This window comes from Syngnathus scovelli, chromosome 13, assembly GCF_024217435.2.
Source record: "Syngnathus scovelli strain Florida chromosome 13, RoL_Ssco_1.2, whole genome shotgun sequence".
Lineage (NCBI taxonomy): Eukaryota > Metazoa > Chordata > Actinopteri > Syngnathiformes > Syngnathidae > Syngnathus > Syngnathus scovelli.
The window spans coordinates 8,989,196-9,014,213 of NC_090859.1; the positions used below are offsets into that span (position 1 = coordinate 8,989,196).

The 25,018-nt window shown below is 42.2% G+C and overlaps 1 protein-coding gene across 6 annotated transcripts; it reads left to right on the top strand.

Moving 5' to 3' along the window:
• Positions 1-1,605: 1,605 nt before the first annotated feature.
• sema4d (sema domain, immunoglobulin domain (Ig), transmembrane domain (TM) and short cytoplasmic domain, (semaphorin) 4D) lies at positions 1,606-24,770 on the top strand. 6 transcript variants are annotated; one of them, XM_049737705.2, is made up of 21 exons: positions 1,606-1,764; positions 7,529-7,644; positions 10,354-10,412; positions 15,867-16,000; positions 17,386-17,531; positions 17,643-17,705; positions 17,954-18,052; positions 18,283-18,376; positions 18,466-18,582; positions 18,679-18,827; positions 18,917-19,092; positions 19,169-19,325; positions 19,401-19,623; positions 19,696-19,808; positions 19,892-20,064; positions 20,150-20,196; positions 20,281-20,619; positions 22,276-22,437; positions 23,432-23,644; positions 23,721-23,812; positions 24,406-24,770. In XM_049737705.2, the coding sequence occupies exons 4-21, from the start codon at positions 15,904-15,906 to the stop codon at positions 24,424-24,426; spliced, it is 2,481 nt and encodes an 826-aa protein (XP_049593662.1). In that variant the 5' UTR covers positions 1,606-1,764; positions 7,529-7,644; positions 10,354-10,412; positions 15,867-15,903; the 3' UTR covers positions 24,427-24,770. The 6 variants fall into 6 exon arrangements, with proteins under 6 accessions (XP_049593662.1, XP_049593663.1, XP_049593658.1 ...); XM_049737706.2 differs by lacking the exons at positions 23,432-23,644; positions 23,721-23,812; XM_049737701.2 differs by lacking the exons at positions 22,276-22,437; positions 23,432-23,644; positions 23,721-23,812; positions 24,406-24,770 and having other exon boundaries at positions 20,281-21,439.
• Positions 24,771-25,018: the final 248 nt, after the last annotated feature.

A 25,018-nucleotide genomic window follows, 5' to 3' on the forward strand; every position in this document is an offset into this window, starting at 1 on the left:
ATTTGATATTTTTGAGTGAGTTTGACATATTAGTTCATCATAAAAAACACAAACCAGTTTATTTTACCTTTATAAATGCTTAAATATTATCCCTTTATTAGACAAGAGACAGGGGAAGCATGACAATTGAATAAAAATTTGCATGTGAGGAGATTCAAATAAAACCAAGATGGCTGCTTCTAAGAAATGTCTTCCTGTTTCTCCTGAAGCAAGGTCACATATAAACACATTAACAGGCAGTTATCATCTGTTCCCCATCCCCCCCAACCACAGATATTTTGCTTTGTCTGACAGTATTAGTAACAACTTCTTAACCTCATTTTTTATTATTTTAAAAACTTTATTTCACACAGCATAAATTGAAAGTCAAAAACATATCAAAGCTCTCATTACATATAGTAACTATAGTTAATTTTAAGTTTTACCTGACTTTCTAAAAAACAATTATTAACTCTAATGACATCTTCCTTGGTGCAACTTCCAATTCTCATGGTCCTGTAAATAGGATCAGATTTATTTATTTCCACAATTTTATTGACTGGCTCCTGTGGATAAACGTCGTTAAAACAACAAAGCAAGTGGCGGCCCAAGACTTTTGCACGCTACTGTACGTGTATATCTTTTCAAAAGGAGCAGACCATCTCGAGTTGCAACAAATCATCTGCGCGCCACCGATACTTTGCTGAACATTCCTCGGTCACCTGTTTCCTCTTAGCAGCACATGTCAGCAAGTGAGTGAAGACAAAGTCAGCTGCTTTGCAAATTCATCTTATATCATCTGCCAGTTAACTCTGAAATCACCGGCGCATGATAGCGAAGTAAACAATTTGTACAGTTGCTAGCCATGCTACTGAAAAACGTATTTCAAGCGTACCAGCGAACCAGTACGCTTATTCAACCTCTTACTTACACAATTATGTTTCAAATAATCAAAACATCAACTCTGCAAAAGAATTTAAAAATGTACTTCTGAATCTTCTCATGGCCCAGTTCAAATTTTCCACATACGTCTGGTGAAAGTGAACAGGAAGTGAGTTGATTATGTCCACCCAATTTTGAATACTTTATTGTACAAGTCACAACCGCAGAGGTAGAAGTGTATTTTTTTTTTTCCCACCTCCAACATAAAGATGTTATTGTACTCATGGCGTGCACAGAAAAGGCTCAGTCAGTGACACCAGTCATTCTGTCTCCGTTGTACTCCGTTACCGGTGTAACCTTTGACCTGCATCACTCACCTTTTATACTCTTTTATTTAGGATTAGACTAAATATTTTATTGGTTTAACATGAATTATAAATTATGTGCTTGACTCCATAATCTGAAATTGAATGAAAAATGTCAAATAATATACAAAATTTTGTATATTTATTAAATCCACTCCCAATAAATCGATTGTAATACAATTCTTGAAATAATAAATCAAAATAAAATCATCAATGTTAACATTTTATCAACCCTATGCGAGTGTAAGCACATGCATTAACTGTCCAAGAATGAATTCGAATGTCTTTATTCAGGAATTTGAAACTTTGTGAATCTCCATCCTTTCCTCCTTTGTGCCTCCTCCCTTCTTTCCCTCCTCCTCCTCCTCCCCCCAGCGAGTCCCTATGAGATCCCAGAGCGACAACACTTTTCAAACAGTCTGGCTTCAGTCACAATGTGGAATCGCTAGCACAAGCACACACAGCGAGCTTCGTCGCGCTGCTTCTTCCTTCCCTCACCAGGACAACGAAGAAAGGAGCGGAAAAACAAGCGTTCACGGTGAGTTTAAGTTCATCGAAATTCATTTGATTCCATTTTTTTTTTTAAATTCTGCTGTGCTTGCTCGCTCGCTAGTCGCTGTTAAGTGCTGCCGTGTCGCGATGTGCATTACTTGAAGCTCGCTTGCACTTGTTGCTCCCCTACGGAGATAGGAACTCTATTTTAGGCGTTCTTGTTAACACCTTTTTTTACGAGACAGCGCCTTCTTTTTGGAGTTTTAAAAGACTTGGATCGTTTGCAAGTCAATGTGCAGGATTTGGACAGTTTAGAGTTCAAAGGGTCAAAGAGATACATGAAAGAGGAACATATGGTCTGCGGCCTATTTGTGGTCCTGAGAGCATTAAATAAAGGCCAGACTGGAGGTGGGGATAAAAAGCAAATATACGAGAATACAAGTTGTAATTGTCTTCAGGTTTTACGTAAAAATAAAATCTGAATTCTATGACTGTAAATTATTTGATACATGATTAGATAATTTATTGATTCCAGGGGGGGAAATCTGTGTTCCAGCATGTAATGATAGTCATATTCTTTTCTAAATGGTCTTTTTTACAGTTAAATGAAGTAATTTCTCAAAAGTTATAATTACAAGTATAATGTTAAAACAAATATCATCTGAATCTCATGAGAATACATATTTTATTTTGCAATATAAAAGTAGATTTGATCTAGGGGAAAGCCTTATTTTTCAAAAAGTCTTTTAATTATAATTTGTATTATTTAAAAAAAATGTCTGAGTAAACAGCAGTCTTAAGAGAATAGTCATGTTTTTGGGAGAAAGAGAAACAAGTCACAAGACTAATGTTGTAATTTTGCATAGGGAAGTGAAGCAGAAATATGAATTCTTTGTTAAATTTCAACATCATTCTTGATATCTTGACATTTTGTTCCATGGTTCCGTTTTTTAACAGCACCTCACTTATGACGGCCGCTTTAAAGAACATAAGACGTAAATTATTTGATGGCAAATATTCACTCCACACGATCGCATAACGAATAAACCAGCATTACATAAGCTGCAGACTTTTTCAGACTTTATTTTCACTACTCGGAAGAGCCATTCTGGCACCCAAAAGTCATTGGGAGGTTTCTGCCCTTGACACGTATAAATTTAAGGCTGCGCTTTCAACCATAACAATAGGATGACGTTTATAGGCTGTGATCTTGTCTACCGCATCACCTCCATGTACCGTATATGATACGGTGGGTTAAAAGATGTTGCTGTTCTTGGTATTTTCTTTTAAAAATCATGCATTTTTGGAAACTTGTTTGTTGTCACTGTTCCGTGCGTTGTGATAATGCTACATGAAAAGAGAGAAGTGTTAGACGGACGTGTAGATGGAAGTAAGATTTCACAGGATATACAGGAAACGATATGTGATATACTGTTGCATACCAACCGTTTTTCTCAGTTTCACATGATACCTGATGATGGTGGTTTACTTGTTTGTCTGTTGTGGGCCATGTCTTGTCACCGTGGGATAGGGGGGGAAACGAAATTTCGGTTTCTATGAAGATCCCGTGTGTGGGAGTTTACTGAAATGTGCAACTGAGGTTTTTCAATAGTTTCACCTGCATGTGGTTGCAGCTGTGGGTGATATAAAGGAAGGAGGGCGGTTGTTTCACTTCACGTAGAACACCCGCCCAGTTTCCCTTAAGCCTGGGACCGCTACATCCCCAACTCGCGCCTCTTGAGTACAAATGTTAGTCAGGTCACAACATCTCGTTGTGTAATTCTCCCACGCCATTAAGTTTATTTGCACTGGGAGGCCTTGTCGATACGATGGCCTGTCCGTTGTGTTGTGTGATACCCGGGCCAGTGCTCGGGGGTTGCATATAGCAAGCTAGCCCGAACAGGATATTACTTGTACTTGTTCACCAGCGGAGAAATCATTAAACAGCTGGCAGTTGTGTTGCATGCACTGACTTTGCCTCAGGTTAGAGGTTGTATGTTGTGAGTTTGTCTTGGATCCTTTTTGAAAGGTTATGAAATGCCAGTAGAAGCGATTGGCATATTGCTTCTATTTGTTCTTCAGATCCCCCCCTTAATAGCTCCCTTTTGTTTCCAGGGTACTTGTAGATTGCACAACTTAGAACTTAACAGAAACAGTGGAAAAAAAAAAAAATTCCATGCGCTCGGAGTATTAAATGAGCCTGTTTGCTTTTTCTTTAGCTTTTTGTCACAACCTCTTTCCTTAGCAATCATCTTCGCTTCTCTAGAGGCTCCTTGTTTTCCACTCTTAATCAATTTGCAGTCTTCTGCGGCTCACCATTAGTCACTAAACACGTTAACCTCCACCCGGGGTTGCCCATGTGAGGGTTTTGACGTACGACTTGCGCCCACCCGTATCGTTCTAGCTACGCAGTTTCAGGTCAAGGGAGCGGCCTCTGGTGCTCTGATGTTGAGGTGTGCGGGTCCTGTGTTGCCTCCACACGTCAGACATCTGGGCCAGCCTACACCACCCCCTCACCTAACACTACTACCCATACTCAACAGCCACAACAATGCCCCCTTCCCACTCCCCCAGGCTGCAATCATTTGTTATTGGCAGGGAGGGGCACCATCTGGCTTCATACACCAGACATGCCTGTAGAGGCATTTGGTGTTGTGTGTGTGTGTGTGTGTGTGTTTTACTGTTCATGCATAATGCACGACTGACTGCATTCCAAAGATGTTTTGGCGACCCATAGATCAAATCTTTTGAATAAACTGATAACAAGGACACATCTGAAGAAGTCAGAAGCATTTTTCACACAGAGATCACGTTAAATTACTGTATCACAAGCTGGCTGTAACCCAATCCACTGTAGTTATTAAAATAGGCTCCATTTTGTGATCCGGTCGGTGATCGGTTTATTTGAACTCCCTGATGGATGATTGATCTAAAAAGTTGCTTTCCCAGGCAAGTGCTTTAGAAGTGCTTTCCGCGGCAAAAGCTTCCCAGGCCTTGCTGACGACATAACTGAGTGCAGTGCAAAGCTCAGCCAACTTGGCTGTGTGTGTGTGTGTGTGTGTGTTTTTTTTAAAGTTCCCAGCGTTTAGTGTTGCCGAGGGCACAGAGCTGGAAGGGAATGGCAGTGGGAAAGCAGCCCACATACACTATATTCTGTTTGTTGTGTTTGTCGTCTTCCTCCTATCTATGTCTAATTACCATCTGCATGCAGGGCAAGTTTGACTTCTACAAGAGGCAGATTTTAATCTTTTCCCTGCTTGCTGATCAACAAAAAATTCACACTACTCCACAGAATCTCCCCAGTGATACCTCTTCAACGTTTTTATTCTGTTAGTGCCTTATGATGTCCAAATTTTGAGCTTCCAAAATAAAATGCCTTCCAAGTTATGCCCCCTGGAAATTTGGGTGCCACGCCCACTTTCGGTGTTGCACAGAAAATTTTGGCCCTCAAGGACCAGAGTTTGAGACCCCAGGTTTCACAGCTGCACACTCCTGAGTGCTCAAAGGAGAGAAGAAAGCAACCCCCGTCACAATAGACACACTCCCACATGACCCCTCCCCCCCATCTCTCGCTTGGTTCCTCCACCTCCTCCTCCTCGAGTCGATTGTGTGCATTGAGGTTTTCCAGGGACTAGACTGCACAGTAGCAGAGCACCGCCCTTTTTTTACACGGTAGACGACGGAAACAGGCGTGGGTGATGATGTTATGATCATATTTGGATGATAAACTCGTTCCGTTTGTCTGTCATGCAACGACAAGACCGAGCGGAAAAATCTCTCCACCTGCACAATCTTCCCCCGCTCTCGTCATGGTAAGACTCCCGCGTTATTGCTCCAGAAATCACATTTTGTGCTGTGTGGATTCACTTGCATGCTTCGTCGCTATTTTTACTCCGCCCAGTGGAAGTAAATAATGCAGTATTGTGGTGGATTGCACTTTCTGGGTATTTGTGGGACTTTTTGTTAGGTGGGGAGGGGAAATTGTTACTAGAGGTAGATTGGAGATTTCAGCTATACCTTTCTTTTCAAAGTCACCACAGGTTTTTTGGGCCATTTTTTTACCCATATTTAAAAAAATATTGAGTACTGCTAATCCTGTTAAGGTCACTGCAGACTGGTTAGCTAGGATGCTAGCTATGCCCAAGGATGAGCACTTGATTGATGCTAAACATGACAACCACTGAAACTAAAATATTACATTATAAACATCTGTGGCCAGTACCAGTTGATAATTATTTAGATTGATTCATCATTTAGCAATCTTGTGGGAGTTAAATTTCTTCGAATCCTCATGATTTGGGCCTCCCAAGAGTAAATATTGTCAGATTTTTGTGGCCCATTTGCGGTCCTCCATGAACAACAGTTTTTGTGTTGAATCAAAGTTAAACATTTGTAAACATCCGCTTTTACTTTTGGAAACAATGATAAACATGTTTTGTCTTTTTTTTTTCCCCCCAGACATTAAAAGCCAAACGAGTAACTGAATTGTAAAGAGAATGGGAAAGACCAGAAGGGGAATTTTCTTTACCTCACTTACCTTTTAATTCTGTAATTACTTTGTTTGTGGATTTTCTGGATTTATAATTTGAAATAATGCTTTGTTTTTCAATTTTTAAATTTTTTTTCAGTGTATGAAATGAACCTTCTCTTGGAGTAACAGTCATTGCAGTAAAGACGTTTGGTTGAGAGACTGAAGAAAGCGGAACTAAAGCATTAACCTGCGACGGCCATGGCTAATAAAATTCAATGACTGTCTTGTTAAGAACTGCTGCTAGTACATGAAAGCATCCGTTTGAAGGCAGCGTAACATCGGAGCAGACATTAAATGTCCAATTTTTACGTGATAAACTGCCTAATGGAATTGGGGGATTGTCCAAAAAAACGACCTTTTTGGATTGGATAATCTGTTTTGGATTATGTACTTACTGTCCATTTTAAAGAATGACGTAAAACGAAAAAAATAATAATTTTAGTGTGCATTGCTTTGAAAATTGGAATAGCAACACTCATCTGCTTACGGGGCTTTGATGGGTCACAATCTGTGTTTTTATTTTTTATTTTTACTAACACATAATAGTGTATTAATCTAGGAATCCAATGTGGCTATTGTAATCCCGTAAAGGCGGGATGAAATGAAGAGCTAATACCTGATTTTGGTGTTAGGGACAGCATGCATCACATTAAAATATCCTCTTCCAATAACTTTATAAATATTTAGGACGATTTGTAGCGATGAAATTGTTTGTTTTACTCATGTATTTAGCAAAGTTTTTTTTATGTCACTTTGTGAAGTTAAGCAAAGACAAAAGCTAATCGTTTTTATTTTACCTAAATACGCAAAGTATTGAAAACCCAAAAAGGTTTGTGCAAATGAGTGATAACATTTTTCAGTTTTGAATTTTGATTAAAAAAAAAAGAATAGAGCCTGATTTTAATTGCTATTTAACGAAACAGAGAGCAATCTTTGACATCTTTTTTTTTTTTTTCCTTCTCCCTGTGTGTTCTTTTGATAGCAATTATACCATTTGCTTTCTACTGAGGGGATTACGTATCTCTGTTTAGCTAGCTGGCCCGCTGAGTCGAGGGGTGTGCGGGGGGGGGGTCTGCTTCAGTCTCCACGGTAACAGTATCCCACAGATCTCGTCTCGGAGAGAGCGGGCCTCGTCAGTGCAATTGTGAGCCACTGAAGCATGCCTGCTAAGTTTGGAATCATTTCACAGCCTGATTGTCATTTTGTGTCTACCCGATGACCAATCACAGTTAAAGGAATTTCAATTCACGCTAACTATCCTTTTCATTTTTCTCAGCAGATTGGCATTTTGAGAATCCCCGGGCTTCATCCTCAACCTGTTTCAACTGTGAAAGTGGGAAAGTGCGACGGCGTTTTAATGAACGACTACACGCTAGCCGACGCCGTGATGGATAAGTAAGTGACGTCTCGTTGTCACGCATGTGTCACGCTATACTCTGGCTAGCTTGATTATTCAGTGTGAAAGTAAGACAAGGAGTGCTGTGGCTGCTTAAGTAATAACACTCCACTCACTCCGGGAAGTGTTATTTGAGTGTTCCAGTACACTACCCGAGGGGAGATGGGGTAAGAGAGTTCATGACACAGAAGAGTAACTGGTTATGGTTGTGTGGGTGTTGGAAGGAGGGGGGCGGGGGGGCAACTGTTTTCCCCCCCTTGAGAGTGTATGACATTTGAACTAATTTGCATTTCTTGTTAGCACAGACAACTGTTTCCGATAATTTCCTCATTACTATTTTCATGGAGAATTTGGGTGCTGTCAGCAAAAACAGGTTTGCATGCTATCAGTGGTCATAATAAGCGGAATGAGTACAAGAGGCCCGGCCGGGTCGGTCAGCTGAAAGGGATCTTCGCAAACAACAAGGCGGCCAGTTCCTATTATGAGGCAGCCTCATGATAGCCCAATATTAAGTTTGAAAAGTCTTTAATTCAGGAGCTCGGCAATATAAAGTGAACGTTTTAGGAGTAAGCCATGATGTTGTTGACGAGCTGTGCGTCTCTGATGAAAGGTATCTGGGCAACCAGAAGGATGGAAAAGGAGGGGGAGGAGCCGCCCTTTTTTTTTTTCTTTTGTGCGACCGTGTTGTTATACGATGGTTCAATAGTGAAGAATGATAAATGTTATTCCAAAAGGAAGTGAGGGGAAAAGTTGGAGGAGGTGCCCCCAAAGCGGCTACAAGGAACAAAATCCCCCCCCTCCTCAACATGCAACTACTTAACATTCACACAAAAGAAGCCAAAAATGCTTCGTATTTGCTTTCCAATTTGCACAAACACGCAAACAAAATGTCCCCTTTATTTCCATGAAATAAACATTTGTTCAGTGTGGGATATCGGTCCACATTCCTTTTTGGACACAAGCATTCCATTCGATATTCCCAGATAGTCTAACTGGTCTGTTTCCGGGAGCCCTTTCCAACCTTTCAAAAAAAGTTAACCTTGCTCATATTTGCCTGTTTGGAACACTTTTTTTTTGTATTTTGTGCGGTTTCACACTAGCGTTAAAGCTTGGCCTCCAGCTGTACACAAGCTTTTGGTTTGAGGAAAGTTTGAAAAGCCAGATTTGCCTCTGTAATCCTCTTCACAACACCCCTCCTCCCGAGTAGGATTTCACCAAACAAGAATTTCTTCCTCTCTCACAACAAGTTTTTCCTCATGTAGTGAATAATTTGGACAGAAAGCCGATTCCCAAAAATGAAGAGTACATGAAAAATAACCTGTAAAGCATTGGTGTCAAACTCAAGGCCCGGGGGCCCAGATACGGCCCGCCACATCATTTTATGTGGCCCGTGAAGGTAAATTCTGCATCAACTTAATGTGTCAATGCTAAAATTGCAAATTGTCTTCATATTTAAAAACTACAGATATTGCTAGCAGTTTTTTTTTTTTTTTACCGGTCATCTTTTTAAAACATTTGAACAATTTTTACTAGCCTCTGATTTCAAAGCTAGTTATTCATTAGTTTGTTGTGTAGCCAATACTGTATATAATATAAGGCCTTAACAGTCATAATAACTCCCGAAGTACAATGTGGCCTGCAACGAAGAAGAGTTTTACACACCTGCTGTAAAGAATCAGAGGATTGATTTCCCAATAGAGGGAGTCTTGAGCCTGATTCGTAACTGGGAGCGTCATTGTCCATAGTGGGAAGTCGGGTGTCACACTGGGGTGACCTTAGTCTGTCATCTGTCATTATGTTTCCTACTCACTGGGTTTCTGGAGTGAAAACCATTTGATAAATTAGTTCTGAGTCTGAAGAGTTCTCATTCAAGTCCACGCCTGTAGCATGCCCACTTCCTTTCAGTGCCCTTTGCGGACCTCGGTGTCACCAAAGGTCTCAATCTTTGGCCACGATAAAGACGTATGTAGGCGTGGCGCCGTCTGAATCGTGCAGGAAAAAACCTCCGCATCAGCTGTCAGCGGGTTTTGTCGGAGCTGAGCGGGTAACAGTCTGAGTGCTTCCTAACCATGTTGAAGGGGTTGCAGCCTTTGACCCGAAGCTCATCAATCTCGCACCAATGTCATCATCTCGCCCGTCTCAATCCAAGCTGTCGGAGGAGAGCAGGAGGCACGGGGACTTTTTGTATCGTTTGTTTGTGTTCGCTAGCATCCGTGTTTGGCTTCTTTGTGTGGGCATCAACAATGGAGTCAATTCTGGAGTGCTCACTGAAGGGCTGCGTGGGATATCTTGGGAGCCAGATGACCTTGAGCTCACGCTATGTTTGTTTAGATGTGTAGATTGTAGTAATATTTTTGGGGTATTTATGTCCACATGTTAGCAAATTAGCATTTTTTTTTAAAATTGTTTTCCTATGACCTAAATTCAGTTCACGTTTTTTGTTTGAGACGTCATGGCTTTAGGGTTAAGTTAGTTTAGCAGATGCTACCATTTTATATCTAAATGTTCCTGAATTAATTATCTTTAAACTTCCAAATATCATGTCTAGGGGTGCTACATCGGGACAGTATTTTGTATTTTATTTTTATAATGTATTTTGGATTGTGTTCCTTTTGTATTGCGACAGCATCCGTCCCATATTGACTCCAAGTCCTTAAAGGTACATACACACAATAACATCCCTGTTTGATCTTTCTCTTCTTGCCCAGCTTGAGAATTTTATAATTCTCCCCAGAGGAAGAGCATCGCATCTTGTAAGGAGCCACAGGTCAGAAACGTTCCTCCTCCTCACCCCCCTTTTTGTGCTGTGCTGTGCCAGACTGTGACCGAGTTGTTTGTGTGCTTGCACGCTCCAACTCGAATATTGCATGCTTGCCCGACCATTCCCTGCCGGATCAACTTTTGCTTTTCCTACTCCTGGAGTCACCTTTTGGGGTTTGCTCTTTGCTTTTTTTTTTTTTTTTTTTTTTAATTAACGCCCTTTTGCATGAGTATACCTTGCCCACTTTGATGTCTTCCTGCTTTTTTGTTGGTGATCTTCCCTCAGTTTCTCTTGGAAACAAACAAACTGATGGTTATGTGCACAGCTGCTTGCTTTTTTGAACTTCACATTTTACTTTGCTCCGTCACTGTTCCCTGGCTTTTAACCGTTTACGAAAGCCAAACTTGCTCGAGACCTAAAAGTGAAATTGAATTGAAAAGCCATTACTGAAAGAAATCTTAAGGTTTGTCTTTGTGTTGTTTGACCCCTCCCCACTTCCCTTATAAAAACAAAAATGGCCCTTGCCCAGCGTTGAGTGAAGTCACCTGCCCTGGTCTGCGTACAGAACAAAACAACCACAGATCGGACTAGCAGTCGCACAGCATGTCTCAAACAAGCAGGCTTTCACGGCTTCCCCAAATAGGCTGCCGTAATGTGCCCCAGAGGCCCGGCGGCCATTATGGTGGCCTCAAGTAAAACGACTCGTCTGTGAATGGTGGTTTGCGTATGACGTACTTGGATTTCCTCCTTTCGCTGTTTGTCTCACATACAGCCCTGCCGTAGGTGTATTTATTTGCTTTATCAAAACAAAACTTTATTATACATTTGAAAACCTCTGTCTTTAGCATGTTAAAATTGGGATTTAGCCCAAACTTTCTGTGCTGAGAAAGGGAAGCAACATTATACGCACATGACTCACCCATATGTTCACTCCGGAGTTTTTCAGATCCGCCTCGGCCATGTGACTAAAGGAAAGGGCGTGTTTTTTTTTATTTTTTTTATTTTTTTAAGAAAACCTCTCCATCGGCATACTAAATACACCCTTTGCAGGACCTGACCTCTCATTTGCCTTTGCTGTGGCCACTTTAGGTTGACATGCTAGCTCCGCCGTGGTCCAACAGCTACTAATTATATACGAGGGTTTCCATTTTACATCCTCTGAATAGTGTCTCCTTCACACAAGCTCTTATTCTTTTTTGGTCAGTCATTGATCGTTCAAGCCACCCTTTTTAATATAACCAGGAATAGTTTGTTTTGGTGGGTTCCCTTGTGTTTGCTTGATCCTTAAGGAAAGGCGTGGATTGTATAAATGTACCTAGAGGTTTGAGCTCAATCTGTTCTGTGATGCTGGTAAAACCAACGTTAATTAAAATCGGGTTTAGCAGAAGCTAACCGCTGTGATATAAATAAGTTTAAAATCACTCTCAATGTAAAATCGGAAACCCATAACTTCCGAAATGTTAGGCAGACGCGCTAAATTCACTCGCTCGGTATCAGTTTAGTCAACATAAAAAAAAATCTCATAATGCCCAAAAGCCAAACAAATACTAAATTAATCCTTCCATACTGATTTAAAAGAGGTTTAGGGAGATGACATGACAGTCCAGAATTTGTCTGACATTTAAGGCATATTTTACAAGCTTTAAGGCATACGACTGTATTTAATCACGTAATCATCCAACCGTCCATCTGTCATCTGGTGAGGTTTCAGTAGATAATGCATCGAGACTGCTGTGTCATCTCCCAGCGGCTGGCCAACCACCGGAAGTCACGCATTAAGTCTCTTTTTACGAGCTGTACATTAATTGTCCTGTTACATAATTATGAAGAGGCAGGCTTTGGAACAGTAAACAATACACACTTAACAATCCACCTGTAGCCACTATGTCGGAATTCAGTAATTGTTGGAATGAATGATCGCCAGCTGGAGTTGTAATGCTTGGTTAAGCCGAGATGGTTAAAGCCTCGGCTGGACTGACAGAATCAGTTCATCATGCTGCGGGGAACCCGAAAGCCGCCTGCATTTGTTTTAAGGCTCTTGCTCTGTGTGGTCCACTGACCCCCGCCCCTTAGCTTACAGTTCGACGTCCACTATTTATAGCCAAACATGCATTTAATGTCTAAATCTGTCCTCTCTTCAACATTCGTCTTGACTGCTCTCGTCCTCACCTATCTTCTGGCTCTCGTAGTGATTTTTGGGAGCTGGATGGGTATAATCCAAGGAGACCTCATAAATGTTGGGATTGCGCTACGCCGATCCCCCCCCTGGGGTCAGATGAAGGGAGGAAAGCCGTATGTGATTCACCACTTGATCTTTCAAATCCTGCTCATAAAATTTGGATTTGGGATTGATAATCCAACTCTCATCAAAGTACATAAAACATATTAAGACAGGCTAGACCATTTTTGAGAATGAAAAAAAGTCTTTAATGTATTAGGTACTGACTTATTATCAAACTAAAATAAATAAATAAAATCTAAGACTTACAAAAAATCCCCAAAATGAGACTCACAAATAATTGCGGTAATTAAAACACTTTTTTGTTTTTTTAAATTCTTTATTTTTACTTGCATTACGATACTAAAGAAACACTATTTTGTGACCCCAAAAAATCCTCCTACCTATGCAAGAATAAAATGATTTGCAGTCTGTTGGCACGAGGAATGAGGACGAATACGAAGGCATTGATGTTGATGCATTGATGTGTGAGCCAGCCAGAGCTCTTGAGAGGTTGGCAGCTTGTGAATGTCCAATTCTGTTGCATCCGCCTTCGCCGTTCTGCTTTCCGGATGCCCAGAATCTTGTCTCCTTTGCATTTGAAATGTGGGAAGACACCATCTTGTATTGTGGCCCGGAACATCCGGGTGTCACACATAAAGACTTTGAACCACTGTCAGGTATGACATCATTTAATGTTGCTGCTTATCTAGTAAGAGTTCAGTTCGGTAAAAAAAAAAAAAACATTTCCCATCAAAACAAGATTGTATTTTTGATACACAGATTAGTTATCTAACGCTTTTAGCTTCCGATAAGCTGCATATACTCGTCACTGCTTGTGGCGCATGCACAGTCACACAACACTAACACATTTGATTTGGCGCTTCCTCAAAAAAAATAAAAATAGAAATCATGCTTTGAGCGTCTCGACTTTTTTTCTTCAAACTTTCCTATATAGCAGCCGCTCGCCCCAATGTCTTAGTTCTATTCTGGTTGCTATGGTGTTATGACCCTTGGCATTGACCCAGCATTAGGCTCCTCCTCTTCAAAACAAGCGGGAAAAGGTTTTGACCGAAACATGTCACTTGTTATCAAAACGGAACAACAACCAACCATCTTACTTGTCTTTCCTACACTTGTGTATGAGAATGTACAATCTTAACTAATGAATGCCTAATGAATAAATGTTCCCTGACCTGATTCTATTCAAACTTTGACATTCCTTTGGAGATTATTGTGGCCTACAGTTGTAAAGTCTTCTGGGAAACATTGCACAGAATTCCAAATTGCGTAGCCAAGGTTTTTGTGTGAACAGATAGGCAAATGCGTCTTACGTGAGTGACCCTTTCTGCCTCAAGTGGGCACCCAGCCAACACGAGTGCTCGGTCACCAGCGCGATACTGGGAACCCCACGGCCCTGAGCAGGTGCCGCCTCCTTGTGAAGCCCAAGGATCCGAGAAGGTAACACAAAGGGCTCAAAGAGGCCTGCCAGCATGGTAACCATCTTGAATATCCAAGCCCGGTTTGGCGGCCCCTCTAAATCTGTCAGTGGGCCGAGGGTGGCTGCCAGTTTTGCGCTTTCTGCTACTGTAACCCACCAAGCCTTGAAAATGGGCTTTTAAGGCTTTTGTTAAGCTTTGACCTAAATGCGGTGCATGCGCAGCGCTAGCTAGCGAGCTAGGAGTTTGCGCTGGGAGTTTACAGACAACTACAAAGTTATGATTTATATTCCTGCCTTTGTTTTCACTCTTTCTTAAAACTGACAATAACGTTGTGGTTACTTCTGCAGCTTGCAAACTGGCTCTTAAGCCAAAACTGTGCCGGCATTTAGTTTGGCAAGAGTGTGACTGTGTCCTCTCCTGCTTCTCTGTTCATTGTTTGCTACTCTGGAGTGTCGATGTAAAGGGATGGAGGTTGGGTGGGGGTGTTGGCTGGCTGGCTGGCTGGCGGCGGAGTGAGTGGAGGCCATCTTCTGTAAACAATTGGTCCTTGTGCACTTGGAGCAACCACCCCCTTTAACCCCTCCTATTACAGACCTTGTGACTCAAACTGCCAAACTTGGTTGGTGATCCCAATGTTTGGGAGGTCAAAACCCCCTAAGCAATTTGTTCTCATTTACTCAAGAATCAATAATCAATTAACAACCCCCGCCAACTCTATTTTAGCAAAATAAATGATTGATTGTGTATGTGGCCTCCTACCACCGACACCCTTGTTATTAAAAGTAATGACTAACCTATATTTAGAATTAGCCTGGATGGTCCTTTTGGGTCATAACAGACAATGGATTAGTTGTTCTCAATTGATCTAATAACAGAAATACAAAAGAACCACCTTAAAACAAATAATGTCCAGGTCTGCCTTTTTATTGAAAAACTATTCTCATATAAGACAAACTACTTTAGTTCATTTTCACTTTTTCAATTAAAAACAAAAGTTTTGATTTTTGGAACTTAAAAACACCAAGCTACAACCCAACAAACAATGTTGTTGTTTTTTTAATATCCATTTTTAGTTAAAAACTATTTGTTGAAAAGGCCCTAAAATGGAAACATTTGCCAGTAAGCAACAAGCCAAAGTCTTTTGTAACTGCTAAATAAGTTTCCACCAGTTGATGACTAAAACCCCCATGACACCCGATAACCTGTTATCTCTACCTTCATGTGGCCGACTCACCCGTTTGCTGCAGGTATCTCTGATGGTGTTGTGGAAAAACAAGAATAACCCGCTTCTGTCCGGATCACGTTACCATCACTTTGTGAAAAAGCGTTTGACCTCTCACAATATTATTTGTTGATATGACGTCAGCATGAATAATTGAACTCTGCTAGCCCGTAGCTTCCACACACAAAACTCAAACTATTCCAAGTGGATAAAGAAAGCAGAAACACTTTGAATGATGATGTCATCCCAACTTTCTTAAACTTCATCTGAGGATTTTTACATGCAACAATTTGCTGGCGCACTTGAGCAGCACTGTGTTTCTGGTACAAGTGGGATTGAGAACAGATTTAGAGATTTTTTTTAATGTTTCTGCTTAATCTGGAAAGTCCCCACACACAACGGTCGATTTGCAGATAGGCCTCAAACAACCGACTTCAGATCACATCGACCATTATGGTCAACCTCAACGGCATGTTGCAAGGGGATATGAGACAGACATGTCACGTTTCGGTTGCTTCTTCCCTTTTTGGTCAGCATTGCTTGAGAACTTAAACTGTCTCTTATGAAATATATTTTAGAGGAAACTTCTCTGTTCCGAAGCTGTCGGAGTCCAACATGGGGTATGGCGTTCTAAGCGTGTTCCTGGGACTGCTCCTGGAGGTGTCCACTCACGGACCCCATGCTGTGCCCCGAACCTCCTGGAGACACCAAGGTGAGTTTTTGTGAAACACACATAGCTCAATCGCCTTTGTGTGCTTGTGTTTAGCAGCAAATGGAAGCTGAGGTTCTTCAGGTAGCAAACTTGGTTGAAAGAAAATCAACACAAGGCGAATAAGTTAATTTATTTCCCTTGTTTCAAGATTTCAGATTTTATTTAATTTTTAAAAAAAAATATTTTGTGTTTTTATTTAGAATTTCTTATTTATTTATTTATTTATTATTTGCTGCCCTGCTGCTTTATTCTCTGAATATCCTATTAAGTTGTTTTTGTACACAGGTCAAAGAAATAAAAAAATATTACTTTTGTGCCATCTACTGGAATATTTTCATTGTTAATTTGTTCAATTTAATTCAGTGAGATTTTTTAAATTCATTTTTAATCTGCATTTGCAGCCACATGTTGCTTTTTGGCAGTCCTTGAATACGCGTTGCACATCGTTTCTGTTTCTCTCCCGTCAGCTGCTGAGCTGCTGTAGTTTACTTTAACTTTAAAATTTGCCTAAATTGTTATTATAGCCAAAAGGGCGAGTTTAATAATTTAATACAGTTTGTTTAAGGTGTGAGTTTACACATTTCTTTGCTCCTGTGTGATGTTAAGCGAGTTTGTGCTATTGCTAGTTGTTAATTATATTATCCTAGCTATGAATTGTATTGATGAACCTCATGTGAAGCTGTTTTTTTTTTTTTAAATAAGTCAATACAATTTATGTAACTTGGATTCATGATTATGCACGTTAGTTGCATGGCATTGCTAATTTACGTTTCTCATTGCTGCCATCTTGTGGAATTAGTATGCAATTACAAATTCCTTTTAGAAATGCGGGTCAGTTGCTGGTGGATTAGCTCAATTTGCGGCAGGGTAAATAGCGCACAAATATCTGGATTTTACTCGACACCTTTCCCATTTATTAATTTTGCTTCTTACTAGCCGATTTTTGGAAAATGCAGGCGCAATGAAGACACAGTGGAAGGCAGTTGCACAGTGAGCATAGTAGCCCTTCCTGGTGTCCGCCCTCCATCATGTTTTAATTGACGGTTATGCATGTAATTCCCTGAAAATGACTATTTGTCTTGCCTGTACCCGATGTTGGCAGTGAGACCACAACAACAATGCTTGATCTTTTCTCGTGATGTATTGGCCAGACTTGTCAGACAGCCCTTGTTTATGTTTCTTGCACAGAGAAAAGATATTTTTATTCCGTCTGTGCATTGTGTTTGAACTGCGGCCATTTTAAAAGCTTTACCAACTGTACGAACGATGTTTGAAGTCAACACACATTTTCTACATAACAACCTCCGTGTGGTGGTAAAACACAAAAAAAGCCAAAGAAAAAGCAAAAAATCGTTGTTTTTCAATTTTGTGCTTTCTGTGATCAGAGTTGGAGTTGATGGAGTTTTCAGAGCCAGGCATCTTCAACTACTCCACACTGCTGCTTAGCCACGAACGGGACGCACTCTATGTGGGCGCCCGGGAGGCCATCTTTGAGCTCAGCAAGAAGAATGTGACCGTCCGAAACAAGAAGGTATGGAGCCAATTTGTTGTTTTAAGACTATATTTAACTTCTTCCAGGCCATACAGATAATTAACATGCCGGGATATAATTGTTTTTAAACTGCAACTTTCTCTGTTCAAGGTTCTGTGGCAAGTTGGCGAGACCATCATGGCCATGTGCACGCAGAAAGGAAAATCCAAGGAGGTGAGGAAGCGGCAATTGTTATTTTGATTTGTTTTGTTTTAGCAACACCATGAATTAGATGAGTGAATTTTTGACTGATATCTTTTATGTTTTACTTTGTATTCGTTTGTGTTCCTCAAAATATAAAAAAAAGTGGTGAACGGATTTATGGCTTTTTAATTCATGTGAATAGAGAAACCTAATATGAATAAAGATACGGCAAATTGTATGAAGTGTATTGTAATCTATTCGTCTGTGTTGGCATCTAGACGGACTGTTTGAATTACATCCGAGTGCTCCAGGTAGCTGACGACCGGCGACTCTACGTCTGCGGGACACATGCCTTTCAACCAAAGTGTGATTACTTGGTGAGTTACCGTTTTCTCCATTTTCCCTCAAAAGTCACTCAATAGTAGCCCATTGGAAAGTACGAAAAACAAAAAAAGTAAAACAATTTAAGGTGGTGAAAAGTAGTTGGTAGTAATTGTTTTGTTTCATTCGCATCTTGGCTTTATTAATAAATTAAATGTAAACAATTAAAACACTCATAGAAAAACTATTACGATATAAATACATTTAATACATTTGTTTTTTGCAGACTTTGGCTAACTTTTCATTAGCGGGTCGAGCAGAAGATGGCAGGGGGAAGTGCTCCTTTGATCCCTCACAAAGCTTCACCACCGTCATGGTTGGTGAGTTCAGGCCCCTTTTCCATGAATAGATTTCTTCATCATTGATAATCATCCCACAGAAATTCAAATGCCTTTTTTTTTTTCATCAGATGGAGAACTGTACTCTGGGACTGCTTATAACTTTTTGGGTAGCGAGCCAATTATTTCTAGATACTCTCCATCAGCATATCTGCTGAGGACGGAATATTCCACATCATGGCTCAATGGTGAGTCAGCTAAAGTGGACAACAATAGCAAGATATATGGGACATTATTTTTATTTATATTATTTTTGAGAACACCTCCCCTCTTGTTTTCTGCAGAGCCCAGTTTTGTTTTTGCCGACGTGATCAAAGAAGAAAACCCTACAGACGGCGAAGATGACAAAATCTACTATTTCTTCACCGAGGTGTCGGTGGAGTACGAGTTCTTCGGCAATTTACTCATTCCTAGGGTGGCCCGTGTTTGTAAGGTGGCTACATTATTCATCATCACCTTTGTGGCACCATTCCCGTTGTCGCCATTCCTCCAGCTCATCTCAGTCGGTCTTCCTCAAAACAGGGCGACCAAGGAGGACAGAGGACGTTGCAGAAGAAGTGGACGTCCTTCCTGAAAGCCAAGCTGGTGTGCTCTATGCCCGAACTCAACTTTGTCTTCAACGTGGTGCATGACGTCTTCATTCTGAAGGCCCCCCACTTGAGGGACACGGTCATCTATGGGGTCTTCACCTCTCAGTGGTCAGTCATACCATCCATTTTAGTTTTTGTGGTGTATTTTATCTGTTTAATCTCATTCTCCATCTGGTCTCCAAAGGGGAAATGTCGGTCTGTCTGCAGTATGTGCCTACAACATGTCCGCCGTGGATGAGGTCTTCTCCAAGGGCAAGTACATGCAGAAGGCCACTGTGGAGCAGTCACACACAAAGTGGGTTCGATATAATGGCAACAGTCCTTCACCACGCCCTGGAGCAGTAAGTTTCCACACACAAGCTCAAATTTCCTCACTGAGGCACAAGTGTAGAAGACGTTGCTGTGTGTTCCGGCAGTGTATCAACAACCGTATGCGGCAGCAAAACATCACCAGCTCGCTCCACCTCCCCGACAAGACCCTGCAGTTCGTCAAGGATCACCCCCTGCTGGAAGACCCTGTCCTGCCCATCGGGAACAGGCCCCGCCTCATCACCAAGGACGTGAACTACACACAAGTTGTCGTGGAGCGGGTCCGCGCCCTCGACGGGAGCACCTTGGATGTCATTTTTACCGGAACGGGTACGAAACAGTTCCAGAGATTCAAAGCCTGAATGTGAGGTAGGCCTGTTAATTAAGATCTGACCACTTTAGACACGGGGGTCCTGCATAAGTCAGTGGTTCTCGGAGGAGAGGTCCACATGGTTGAGGAAATCCAGATGCTGAAGAACTCCGAGCCCATCAAGAACTTGGTGCTGTCCTCCGAGGTCAGTTTTGTCATGCATTGGGAAATAGGAAATTCTCTCCCCATCTGCATTTGAGTATCTAAATCCTCTGACCCTCCTCACAGACACAATCTCTGTACGCTGGGTCAGACTCAGGCATTGTACAGTCGCCCACGGCGTTCTGCGGCAGTTACCACTCCTGTGCCGACTGCATACTGGCCCGAGACCCGTACTGTGCCTGGGAACCCCAAACTGCTCGCTGCGTCAAAATCTCTGACACGCCCAGTCAGCATCTCAGGTGAGTCAACGACGACGACAGCTCAATGTCATTAAACCATTTGTGCAGATTGTTTAAGAAAAAAATGTTACATTTCTCCCTCTAGGAGGCTAATTCAGAGCCTTAGCGGTGATGCGGACAAATGTCCTAAAGGTACGGTGCTATTCATTTCCCCCCCTCCAGTCCTTAGTATTGAAACCATGATGTGCTAAAGTCATATGATTTTGTGTTTGCTAGCTCCCATTGTGCCCGTGAAGGACTACCAGCGTGTTTCGGTGAAGCCTGGCAGTTCCTCCGAACTGCCGTGCCCGGTGCGCTCCAACGTGGCGCAGGTGACGTGGCGTGCCAACGGCTCGCTCCTCACCGAGGCCTCGCCCTTCCACTTCATCCGAGAGAACGGCCTGCTCATCTACAGCGTGGCCGCCGAGGACCAGGGACGCTACGAGTGCTGGTCCGTAGAGTTCGTCGCTGGCGTCGGGAAGAACTTCACCCGCCTCCTAGCAGGATATGTCTTGACTTTGGAGGGCACGCACGTCGAAACCACGGGCCACAACCAGGAGAGCACGCACGCGGAAGGTAAAGTTGAGGCCAACAGAGTGTTAACATTAGCCCGCGCCCCGCCCAATTTTACCGCCGCCGTGCAACTCACGTCCCCGGCCCACTCAGAACTAACCCCAAGCAGCAGCAGCAGCACCGAGATCGACGCCCCGGAGGCGAAGTACTTGCAGCGCGGTAATGGCATGGCCCTCCTCCTCCTCTTCCTGCTCTTCTTCCTGCTCTTCCTGGCTGCCGTGGCGTACAACTGCTACATGCAGTACCTCCCGGCTCCGTGCCTGCGCCTGCGGGCGGCCCTTTTGGGCACGCACAAGAAAAGCGACGCCATCCGGCCCGAGTACAGCGCCTGCGAAGCGGGCCTCATGGAGGCGCCAGCCGTGTCAAACAAAGTCGCCGCGACGGAGCGGCCGGCGCAGAACAAGAGTCAGAACCTGCGCGCGCTGCGTGATACAGGCTACGAAACGGAGCCCGAGTGCAGCAACGGGCGGGGGCCCTCACACGGCTTCGGCGACGAAAGTCCGTCCTCACAGAAACCTTTTGACGTGGACTGCGACTCCCAGTCCATCCAATTCGCTGACGCCGATGAGCCTTATTCCTAGAAACAAACTTGGCGCTCTGGATACACACGTCGTCGTTTCTGCTTTTTAGGTTTTTTAATAATTACCAGAGTACACACACGCCAATTTTCCACAACTACAAACACGCAACACAACCTGTCTCTCCTCTACTTAGTATGTCCGCCAAAAGCTAATTAGATCTTTGTCCGTTTTTGTCACAGTTAGTCTCTTCAACATTTACGATTGTCGTTTCCACTGGGGAGGAATAAAAATTTCTTCCAGTTGTTGGTATGTGCTTGTGTGTGTCGTTTTAGCTTTGGTCCAACAAGCAAAGCTCGTTTCTTAATTCCAAATTGGAAACATCGTTTACCAAATTGGTATGTTATGTGAATGTTTTCCAAATTGGACTCCGTTTTCTTTGTATAGGCTGAGTATTTTTTTGTGTGTGTGTTTGCGCTTGTTGTGCATTGTCTGCAATCTGGGCCGATGGACTTAAACAATTCTCAGGGAAGGTGTTACTTATGTCGTAGGGCAGCTTTACTCTCGGAAGGTGATGTCTGATGGAATGGACGAATCGGTGGAAAATCTCCACTTTTTCTGCCATGTTGTTGTTTTCAATTTATTTTCAATCATCACTCTATCCTCAAACAGAATTTTTTTAAGCCTCAAATTTCCTCAAATGGTGGCCATCTCTTTAAGAGACAAACACTTTGTAATCTGATCATTTGTCTTTTGCCAACTAAAACAGCAGCACCTATTGAGGCAGTTGAGGTTAATTGTTCAGATTCGCCACATTTATTTATTTTTTACCCATTCCTTTCCTGTTACTTGGCATACTAAATTGTAAAAAGGTTTTCTCATGTCTGAAGGTGATATAAACAGTGGCCACCATTTGCAGGAATGAGGTGAATTTATTGTGAGGAGTTTTATTTATTGCTGTTTTCCCAGCATCTATATTGTCTCTTGCACATCACAGTGTCCCGTGTTCCTCAATCTTCCTTTTTCTTTTTTCTTGCTCCCTTTTTCCACCACCACCACCATTTCCTTCCTTCCTTCCTTCCTTCCTTCCTTCCTTCCTTCCTTCCTTCCTTCCTTCCTTCCTTCCTTCCTTCCTTCACAGCCTCTGTCTTCCCTTCGTCTACTTTCACTTCGTCCTCTTCCTCCATGAAACCTCGTGTGGAAGCTGGTGAGGTCAAAGTGAGGCTGTTGCCTCCTTTACTGAAGGACCAGGCGTGGGGGCTTCACGCTCATGAGGTTTTCCTGCTCTTCTGTCTAGCCCTGGGTGAGTGATGAGCCCCCCCGTCCAGCCTGCAGCCTAATAACCACTTTTAACCCCGCTGCTCATTTCTATCTGGACTTCACCTGCTTGGCCTGACTAACATTGTGGCCTGTGCTCTGAGCTGAACTTTTGAATGTGGTGGCACTGAAGGAAAAAGTTGACGTTCTATCTTTGAATGTCCGTGAAGGGGTGTGTGGTGTTTTTTTTGTTGTTTTTTTTAATCTATGGTAGGCTCACTGTGTTGCGATGCCTAGCCCATTTTTGTGCCTGCAAATCTGTTACAATATCTCTGTGTGTGTATATATAGGAAAAATATATGTAAATAAGCTTTTCAGTAGGTAGGGAGGAAGAAAAAATAAACTGTATCAAATGTGTCTAACGCTGGCTTGTTTGTGTTTTTAATTTGCTGGTTTTGTGTGATTAACACCATTTAGCGACAAATAGACCTCGTGTGCCACACTTCTATTTTTCTCCAACTTTTATGTTTTTTTTTTGTAATGGCACCAGTGGGAAAAAAGCAATATACACAGAATTGTATTATCCTTGCAATGCATCGTGAGAAACGTCCACAATCCAGCCTGAAGTATTCACTACATGCGTGCTTTGTTTTTTTTTCTTTGACTTTTTTTCGTCGTACCAATGTGTGATGCTATGGGTCCACAAAACTAGTTTACTGCCAAGTTGTATATGTCTGTCCTGGCTGCTCAGTAAAATAAGTACACAATAACTATCAAATGAGAAGAACAGAAAGCAAAATAAGTTTTAGAGGGTTTCCTGTACAGTGTTGCATTGCTATTTCGTGAGAAAAGGGATCAAGGTACCATCTTTGATTGTCATTACTGGAAGATGCATTAATTATATCCAGCTCATCTAAATATTATTTACATAATTTTAAATCGTAACAGCCCGCGAGTAGGAAATCGCAAATGTGCGGGGGAACGCTGGATTAAGAATGCAAGCAGTAGGTCAACATGCAAAGCCCCCTTGTGTCCCTCAGGTCCTAGCGACGTCCGCATTCACTGGCTCATAAACGGGCGCAGTGCGGACACGGCCGTAACGGAGTACCGTCTCCCGCTGGCCGGGAATACGGTACTAGTGAGCAGCCAGCTCAGGACGGAGCCGTTACTCCGGGATGCCCGTTTCGGCTGCGTCGCCCAGGCCAGCACAGGGAGCGAGGCGTCGCAGGTGGACCTCCACCTTGCCGTCGGAGGTACCTTTTGCCCGACGGGGGCGTCCAATCCGTTTGTGTCACGGCTGGTGTGATGAGATTGTTGGTTGTTCGACAGATGAGGAGAGCACCCCGTCTAGAGATTTGAACCAATGGAGGAGTGCGCTCACGCAGCATGAGCAGCTTCTAAAAAGATGGGAGAAGTCTTGGGTAGGTCCAAGTGTCTTTTTCTAACCTGCCACTAACAAGCTCCTTTAACGGCTTTGCAACATTTTCTAATATTCAACTATAGTAACCTTCTGTCTACAAATTTCAAAAATAAACTTTTGCTCAGATACTCCATAATCTCCAATTTGCTGCAACAGAGAAAAATGCAGAAGACCTGCATCATCCTAATATCTGAAGATAAATGCCTCCAAATGGTTAAATAAATAAAAAACATGCTATTTTAGCAGCACCTTAGTGCCAGGTTGTGCAGTATTTGATCCACTAAATGTCAATTTTTTTCTCCAGTGGCCCTTAATCTCCTCTTGGATAAAATCAGTCTCCATATACCGAAAAGCAAATATTGTGCTGTAGACCTTTGTTCTGTTGTGTTTTGTCAGTGGGACTTTGCCCATGTGATGAGTTCACCACAGCATGATCTTAGCATTTTCCCACAAATCTCACCAGTACAATACAGAAAAGCAGCAATGCTCAGCATGTAAAATTCTTTGGCGAATGTCCGTATGGATGCACTGTGGTCATCTACAGCCATGTGTTTCTTGTTTCCAAAGCTCATTACCTCTTTGTCCACGCCACAGGAAAGCTGTGATGGTCACTGAACGCTGCCAAAGGCCACAAAGTTTACAATTGGAGATGGAGGAACCCGTGCCTCTTCCCCCCAACTTTTGGGGAGACTCGAGAATCTGGAGGTCCAAGTTAAAGGAGTTTTTTTGCGGGACACGAGATAAACAAGTTACTGGATTTGTGATGAATGCACTGGGATTACAAAAATGGAGGGAAAGGCTCTATGTAATTATCTTGGTGTGATTTATGTATTTGTATGCTGCATTAAAAATAAATAAACGAAATAAAGATAGTTTACAGCAGCATTCAGACATGGCAGATGTCACTGATTTTCTTTTCCATGTGCCTTGAATGCAGGAATAAAGGAAACTTTAATTTGTCTTGTACTTGTGCCCCCTTTTTTGTCTTTTTATGTGCGAGTTCGCTGTATAATGCTGTTGTGGCACCCTCTTGCGTCCAGATATAAAATAACAAGTACAATTTTTTTTAAACCGTTATTATTATAACGTGCACATTTTGCGTCAATTGCACTGCATTGACCTTCTTCCTGCCTATAATTTATTTTTTATCTTATATTTACCAATTCCTATTTAATTGACCCTAACGAAAAGCTACCATTTCGTTTAT

Bases quoted from the DNA above. Each gene is read 5' to 3' on its own strand.
- sema4d (XM_049737701.2), top strand. From the start codon at position 15,904: ATGGGGTATGGCGTTCTAAGCGTGTTCCTGGGACTGCTCCTGGAGGTG. The intron at 16,001-17,385 runs GTGAGTTTTTGT...TTCTGTGATCAG, and splicing joins AACCTCCTGGAGACACCAAG to AGTTGGAGTTGATGGAGTTT. The intron at 19,809-19,891 runs GTCAGTTTTGTC...CCCTCCTCACAG, and splicing joins ACTTGGTGCTGTCCTCCGAG to ACACAATCTCTGTACGCTGG.